Raw genomic sequence first — 8,862 nt, 5'->3', positions numbered from 1 at the left:
GGGAGTAATAATTACTTGAGGGGGAGGTAGGTAACAATTACCCCCTAATGGAGGAACTATTACACTATATTTCCCCATTTCTATCTCCTATCCCCATCCATTCCCTCCATTTTTTAGTTCATTTTGGCTCTATTACTCCCTTAATAATTACTCCCATTCCAAGCGAGCCCGGAATATCTAAACTTTGACAATTCTTCCGGTGGGGGAACATTCCGATATTCTAACATGGTGGAGGACCCAATCTCATGTACCATCTAAATTTGCTTGGGATGTACTAGTAGTACTTGTATAGTTATATCTACGATTGTGTCCGAGTCCACTTTTAGTGCAAATTGAAGAGTTCTAAATGGAAAAAGATCAAGATTTTATGCAATTATTGTCAAAATGTGAGCGTGCAAAAAGACTGAGATCAAGCGGAAAAAAGACGCCAATGAGGTAAGAATGTGTAAAATGAAAGTGAAAAGGATGAATGAAAATTAGGTGTACCAAATTACCAATAGGGCTGGTAAAAAATGCTTGTTAGTCAGGCCCAACCCGCCATTTGAGTCATTTTTGGCTCGGCCTACCTCCAGCCTAGCACGGCCCGACCCATCCTCCTACTCGGCCAATTACGGGTCTTCCAAACCAAGTCTGAACCGCCCCAACCCGAACCCACCATAGACCCGTCCTAAAGCCCGCTCCTCGGGTTCCCTTTTACCCCGACCAACCCGCCTCTACATCGGGCCGGTTATGGGTCCCCCAAACCAAGACCGACCTGCCCCCAACCCGCCCACCCAGACCGCCCGTTTGACCAGCCCTTAGTAAAAAGATGAGAGGTATCACGTGAGAATTGAAAAAACTTGGGAGGGTATCCCCTATTTACTAAAAGAATAGGAAAAATTTCAAGTTTTCCCGCCTAAACTACATTTCCTATTTTGATAAAATCTCTTATTACTTTCCTATTTTGATATAATCTCTTATTTTTAAAATTTGTCTCTAAGATTTTTGTGATAAAAAATTCATTCTTTGTATGTTAAATCGGAATTAAATGATATGCTAATAAAAAAACTATAAACAATTTCATTAATTTTGTTTATAAATATATACATTTCATGACATATTACTCAAATTTTTGAATAGTTTTATATAGTTAATTTTTTTTTTCTAAAAATAAAAACTCTACAATGACCGTGCACGAGATCTAAACTAGTTATACTATTATGTAGAAAAAAACCAATTAGTTTCCCTGAGAGCTGCCCATCCCGAAATCCCGCCAATCGAACTCGTCAGTAGGTCTACCATTACTCTCATCTCTCATCAGGTAAATTTGTTCGCTTTTCTACTCTCAATTTCAATTTCTGATAATGTAATGCGGTTTTACACTAATACAATATTAAAACCGATCAAAACGCAACCCTAATTACTGGGTAAAAGCAGTTATTATGAAATTCCGTAGAAGACCGCTCCACCCAAGTATTTGTGTTTGTGTTTTTACAATTAGGCTAATTAACTAGCATGCCTGTACTAATTTTTATAAATCCTTGATTATTTTTACAATTAGGCTAATAAATCTTAATATGATTAGTTAATCACTTGATAACCATGAAATTTAAATGTTGTTCAGAGAATGATTGTCTATTCATGTCATGATCTATTATTTAATCATGGGCAATGCTAGGGCGCTACCGGGTGACAGTGTGACACACCTCTCGCGTGTCCTTATGTAGGGTCCATCATTTTAATGTCTACGGACCCTACATGTGTATGTGTGGGGGTGGTACCGACCGAGACTCGGTACCACCGGAGTCGCCATCTTATTAATTTTGTTAGCATTAGCATTTGGCAATTGAACTATTTATTTAATTAGTCATTCTTGGTTTCTTATGTGAGACTTGACCGCTCTAGTTAGTTGGAATCGGAAATGGGTCCTCTCCTTTTCCTCAGCTCTTCAACTTGGTGAGAAAACTGATGGTCCGGATTTGACTGAATTGTGCTACATTTGATGTGGAATTCAATTGCGTTAAATAAATCCGCGTTATTTATTTTCTCCCTGGTCAACATTGTGGCCATTGATATGTAGATGGGTAATAAAGAGGGAAGAAATTGAGAGGACCTTACTCGTAATCAAAGTAATCCCTTTTGTAAATTATCCATTTTACTAATGTTTGTAAATTATCCATTTTAGTGAATAACGATATTGTTAATCAGATTACTAATATTCCAGTGCCACATAATGATATTCCAGATACCCTCATTTGGGGGTTGTCCGTAGATGGAAAGTTCTCTACCAAAACAGCAACTTTTTTAGCGCAAGGTTTGTTCGATCAAACTCTTGACAAATGTGAATTTCAGTGGATTTGGAAATTGAATATTCCTTCTAAATTGAAATTTTTTCTTTGGAAAGCCTGTGTTGACGGCCTTCCAACGAAAAGTAGACTTCTCAAGAGTCATATTGATGTCCCACCTCATTGTGTTTTGTGCAACAACCCTATTGAAAACAAAGATCATTTCTTTTACGAATGTCCCTTGATTGGGTCTGTCATCCAAGACCTGAATATTATTAGTTTCAACGAGTTTTTGTCAAATTATGGTATTATTACAAGTCAAAGTTTTAAATGAAACTTAATTATCTCAAGGATTTAATTCCAAAAGATGACTTTATAAAGATTATTTTTATTTGGTGGAATACATGGTTTCATAGAAATGATATTATCTTTAATAATGTTAATTTAAGTATCAGCAAACTTATTACTTTATGTAATAATAGCACAAAGACATGGAATGTGACTAGATTTAAGGATCTCAACAATCCTGAGGTAGAAGAGTCAGCTAGAAACAATTCTAGTAAGGAAGAGATTTGGTGGGAAAAACCTACAAACGATTTCCTAAAGCTAAATTTTGACGGATCGAGAATAGAAGGTAATAAAGCTGCTTTAGGATATTCTATAAGAGATCACAATGGTAAAGTTGTTTTGTTGGAAGCAAAAAAGTGCGGATCCAATAGTATCCTTGTTGCGGAAGCACTTGCTTTAAAAGAAGGTATTTTAGCAGCTAAATACTTAGGAATCTCGAAGTTAATTGTGGAGGGTGACAACTTATGTGTTATTAACTCGATTCGAGTCTTGGCAAATTCCGTGGGAAATTTCTAGTATTATCAAGGATGTGAAATTAGACTTTCATTTTTTCGATGAAGTGATAATTAAACATTCTTTCGTGAAGCCAACAAGGTTGCTGACTTCATGGCTTCGGTTGGACATTCATGTCCAACTCTTTCGAGGTGGTTTGATAGCCGGTGGCTTCAACTTACCTCCCTCATTCGAAAGGATGAGATAGGTTGGTCCTACTCTATCAACCTAGTTTTCTTACCTAAAAAAAAAAAAAAAAGTAATCCCTTTTGTAATACGTTGTACTATTAGTTATGCTTATGCATTACGGGATACAGAGTACCCTTTTAATGTCCACCCGTTTAGATAGTATCATTTTCATAATTTAAGTGATCATTTTATTGTTGTCGGAGAGCATTTTGACGTCTCTAGTGATTACTGTCATAGTCATACGAGGAACGTATTGGCCATTATTTTTGGGGTAAAGTAGTATTCCATCTATTTCAACCATTTAGTCCCGTTGGACTGCTCTTTGTGAAGGGAAAAGTCGGTCAACGGGTAAAATGAAGTTTGATTACATTTAGAAGGATTGTTACCGAAATCTGAATCAAGCTTTTACTTTGAAAAATCATCAGGTACTCCCATAAAAAGTATGAAACCCCAAAAGCCTGTGCATTCTTCAAAGGTTGATGTTGGCCTAGATAGGTTGAGTGAGATGCCTGATCAAGTGCTTGTGCATATTCTTTCGTTTATGCCTAATCGAGACGCTGTTAGAACAATGTTACTTCGCCGCTTCGGAAATCTCTGGACCATGCTTCCTGCTCTTGACTTTGATTTCAATCATCACTATGTTAGAAATTATCATGTTGATGTTAATGATGTTGATGCTTTTGATGAAGAAAAACGAAAAACGAGTGAGGCATTTTCACGTTTTGCTCGCTTTGTCCGAAATGTGCTGCTGCTTCATAGAAGATCCACCATTGACTCTTTTCACCTTGATATCGGGGGTTATAAAACTAATAAAAGTAATCATGTAGATCCATGGCTTATTGACGATGTTCAAGTGTGGCTGAAATTTGCCGCTGATAGAGAAGTCAAAGATCTATTGTTCTATTGTGCTTATCGTGATGATATTACTCCACCTCGCTGTGTTTTCACATGTCAATCTCTAGTTAGGCTTACACTCTTTGGTAGTATGCTTGTGCAGTATGAGCATCAACCTCAACTCCACATGAAAGCTTTAAGAAAATTAACGCTTATCGGTGTTCATGGAAGTAATGAGGCATTCAACCAGTTGATATCTGCATGCCCTTCTATGCAAAAACTGAAACTATGTAATGTTGAAGGATTGCGAGATCTGAACGTTACTGCTCCAAGTGCTAAGAATTTGGACCTAAACATAGTCGAAATGCCCGACAGCTCTTTTACTCTTAATTGCCCCCATGTGGAAATTTTGAATATTGCAGTTGATACACGATGTAAAAATTCTGGGTCATTTCTGCTGGATGTGATTAATGTTTCCTCCCTTCAAGAGGTAAATGTCGGGCATTTACCTAAATGTCCGTCTGGCCTAAAAACAAAGGCATTTTTGAGGCACTTTCGAGATGCTGAGCTGTTTAAATTGTCAAGTCAAGCCTTTAAGGTGCGTTTTCGTAATTGTTCGTTCAAATTTGTTGGGCCTTTAATTGAGTACAACGGTATAACTTGGTCTCTTTTTTTTTTGAGGTAAACTGACTCAATACGGAGTACTCTGTATTTATCTACGATGTTCAATGACAAGATATGAGTTATTTTTCAGAGAAAAATAGACAAGCAGAGTGAGGAATCAAGTTTGTTTATTGATGTCGACTTTGACTCATATTATACACTTAACTACAACGGTTGAGAAAGTGACTATAGCAGAATGGCTCTCCAAACTGGCTACTCCTCTTTTAAATGTGGAGTTGTCTTAACAATTCAAATGCAGGCGTAAAGTTGGAGGATCGAGTAATGGGATACATATTAATTTTCTTCAAAAATCTATTTGATATGAAGTTTTGTGTTTTTTTTATTGATCTCTACTGTTACTGTTAGTTTTTTGCAAATTTGATGGATTACTTGCACAGAATCACGTAAAAATTTTCTTCTTATTCAGCAATTATGTCGCTTAAAGAAAGTGGATTTTCCACAAAATAGATGGCAGACTTTGGCGTTGCAGCCACGGTGGGATAATGAAAGATGTCTTCAAGTTATTCTTGAGTTGGTGAAAAGCTCAGTGGGATTAGAGAAGCTCATAATAGACCATGGAGTATCATCGGGAAGTGAGGTTAGCATAAACAGTTTTGTTTGTTATTCTACTTAATTCACTTGTGATATTGTCATATTGATCGAGTCTTCTCTTCTAATTTTTGTCAGGGTTATAATGAAGTACTTGGCTCTGAGTTATCTACTTGTGTAATGCCCCAACTTAAAAATGTCATCATCCTTGGTTTCGGAAAATGTTGTGAAGGTCAGCTCCAACTAATAGAACTTATACTAAGAAATGCAGTCGTCTTGGAGAAATTGGAAATTACGTTTGAGGAGAATCGACTAACTGCAGTTGATGAGCTGGACTTTGTTAAGCAAGTATCAAGATTGAAGAGAGCTTCAGCGAATGCAATTGTAGACTTTTCTTGCAACTAAGGAATTACTAGTGTTCTTAGACATTCAAGAAAACTGATTATGGATCGTGTTTGGATCATACTTTGAATTGGGTCTTACATCGGTGTTGTGTATGGATTACACAAAAATCGTTACTAACTTATATGAGGATATCATTATCATTTAGTTACTAGTTTAGTACTCGTGGATTATATATAAAATATGTTCTCAGTAAATGTTGAAGGATATAATCTCAGACAATCATGTCTTAAAAATGTTTGTTTGTGTTATTAGACAATGTTTTGAGAATGAGTTTGTGATGACTAAAAAGTTACTTTAAAAAAGAGGTCATCTCACTGGAAGATATTTGAAAATCATAAATTCTCTATATAGAGTGTTCGGTATAATATTTAAATAAAATAAATATTTTAGTTTCTATATTATCAATAAATTTAACGTTTCTATGTACCTTGGAGACCCGGGTTATAACTATGTGGAAATATTTTTTTCTGTTGGGAATCTCCGAACAAATGAGTGATTCATATCGCTTTTGCATATTATTATAAGAGTCCTTTCAGGTTAGTTTATATTAGCATAGCTTGTTCGGGCTGGGTGTTATTTTAGAGCTGGGCAAGCTTAAGTCCATATTAGACCATTTGGCGTGGACCAAATTCACCTTCGTTCGATCATCGGTCCTTGTTTTTTAAAATTTCGGTATTCGGTCAAGCTTGGTCCAAGATCAGTTACTTTGGATATACTTTTTCTGTCACGATCATTTGTTGTCCTTTTCCATATTAGAGTGTCTCGATTATTTGTTGTTCTTTCTATTTTAAGAATGAACTAGATTTCATGTCCGTGCGTTGCCCGATTTATATTATAATAGTGTCTTTAGAGTATTCCTTAAAATTGATGCGGAATTGGCTTGATCTTGATTGTTTTTTAAATCTACTCATTCTGAAACGACATGTTATGAAATAGATATAAGATTTAAATTCACATGTGACAACTTATGAAGTGTATAATTTTTAATATCAACTTTAGTTTGATTGAGATAAAGGAGCATTTGTCAAACACATTCTTAAAAGTGATAACGTTGGAAAATCATATACAGTGTGTCATTCAGTTCCTCTTAAGTGTTGTTCGAGTCGGAAATAACCTTACACTAAATAACTTATTGCCAAACTTTACCCTAAATATTGACTTATTGCCAAACTATCTCAACTATGATTGCACCAGCAGTGTGATCATATATAAATAATGAAGGGACCGCGGTACATCACATGTAGCAGCGGAAGACAAAAATACGGTCCTCCTGAGACCTATTGCATTTAAAAACTTGTAAAACTGAGTAAAGGGACACATACTCTCATACTTATAATAAAAGTGAGAAAAGTGTTTTCTCTATATCCGAGGTCGTCTCAAGGGTTGAGAACGTTAGTCTATCTACCGGTGTGGATACACTAGAAACTCCGTATTTTCGGGGTTAGACCAATTTATGACCGCCGTGTTAGCGGACAATATAAAAATATGTCGTCGAGATTATTTAATTAATTATCTCATAATAAATTAAATAACCGTAAACGTTAAATATCACACCGTAAGTGTGTGACCACATAGGTTCATCGCTAAACCGGTAATAATTAATCTCATTAACTATTAATCGAGGTTGGCGTCTAACAACACTCCCCGACGGCCGGATAGCATGAATACCAATATTCACTGTACTCGAACCTGGTAAAGGATACTGTATTTATTTCCCTCCATCGTTCCAACTCCGAATCGTCCTAGGGTATGGTTTGACTGTCAAACCCCACTAGACGACCACTATGTTACATGCCTATCATTATTGGTCGGAAATGACTTTAAGAAGCTCCTTTCTTAAATCATTCGTCTACCCTGGCCAAGGTTTTATATAACCAATAAGATTAATGACAACATAGAGTTCAAACTCATTACCTTGAGTTGACGGATTCCATCTTGACTCACCACTAATTACATAGGTACTTAATTATACCCAATGACCATTCAACTAGCATTTTTACACACTAGGTGTCCGGTATCTAAATACAATAAGTAGTCTATTAACTACAATGATGATCTCAGGTCAAAGGATAAAATATACAACTACTCCTTAAGAGAATTTCCCACATTGACAGTGCATAGGTAGTAATAACCATTTGGGAAATCTCACTGTTGGTCACGTTCAATAATCATATCTCCATATGCATTATTTATATTATAACTTAATGAATGAGATCCATTAATACTCATCCTGTGAGTAACGTTATCAATATATTGGTCTATCCGGATTATCATAGTCCCATTCTGAAAATCACATGACCAAGAACATTTTTAGACTAAACTTTATAATACTCGACTCTCATTATCATAATCTCCATTATGATGTCAAATATACCAGTTTAATCAAGGACTTATCATCGTATTAATACCTTAATAAGATAATAAGAAAAAGCCATCTAATTATTAATCTCCATTAATAATTACACTGTATGAAATTTGTTCAAAAACGTTTCATAACGATTGCTCTGGGGCATAGTTCCAACAATCTCCCACTTGACTTAGAGGCAATCGGTCATGAACCTTGATCCTTGATCCAACTAGCGCTTGTCAAACTCCTTTGATAAAAGCACCTTAGTGAAAGGATCTGCATCATTTCTTTCCCTTACACCTGATGAATTTGAACATCTCCATGTTCGAACATTTCTCTCATCAGGTGAAATTTCCGAAGAGCATGTGTAGATCGTTGGTAGACCCTTGGCTCTTTAGCCTATGCAATAACTCCTTATTGACACACAATAGAGGAACACCTTCCTCCACTGAAGGAACAACACCGAGTTCAGTTAAGAACTTACTTATCCAAACGGTTTCCTTAACAGCATCACATACGGCTAAGTACTTTACTTGGGTTACCGAGTCAACTACTTTAGCTTTTATGGAATTCTTCCGACTCACTGCTCACCACTTAAGGTTAAAGCATAACCAGAGATAGACTTGCTATCATCCTTATCCAATGCGAAACTTGCATTAGTACAGCTAAACACTTTTAGCTTACAATCTCCAAAAATGAGGTATTGGTCCTTAGTCCTTCTCAAGTACTCAAGGATGGTTTTCACCACTTTCCAATGTTCCTCACCCAGAC

The 8,862-nt window shown here is 36.2% G+C and overlaps 1 protein-coding gene across 1 annotated transcript; it reads left to right on the top strand.

Annotated features, from left to right (window-relative positions):
* The first annotated feature begins 1,160 nt into the window (after positions 1-1,160).
* Positions 1,161-5,845, top strand: LOC141642397 (FBD-associated F-box protein At4g10400-like). Its single transcript, XM_074451183.1, has 4 exons — positions 1,161-1,300; positions 3,719-4,725; positions 5,218-5,388; positions 5,478-5,845. Exons 2-4 carry the CDS (start codon positions 3,736-3,738, stop codon positions 5,742-5,744), a joined length of 1,428 nt encoding a protein of 475 aa, XP_074307284.1. The 5' UTR covers positions 1,161-1,300; positions 3,719-3,735; the 3' UTR covers positions 5,745-5,845.
* The last annotated feature ends 3,017 nt before the right edge of the window (positions 5,846-8,862 follow it).

Source organism: Silene latifolia, chromosome 2 (assembly GCF_048544455.1).
Source record: "Silene latifolia isolate original U9 population chromosome 2, ASM4854445v1, whole genome shotgun sequence".
Lineage (NCBI taxonomy): Eukaryota > Viridiplantae > Streptophyta > Magnoliopsida > Caryophyllales > Caryophyllaceae > Silene > Silene latifolia.
This window is presented reverse-complemented; position numbering and strand designations above follow the sequence as displayed.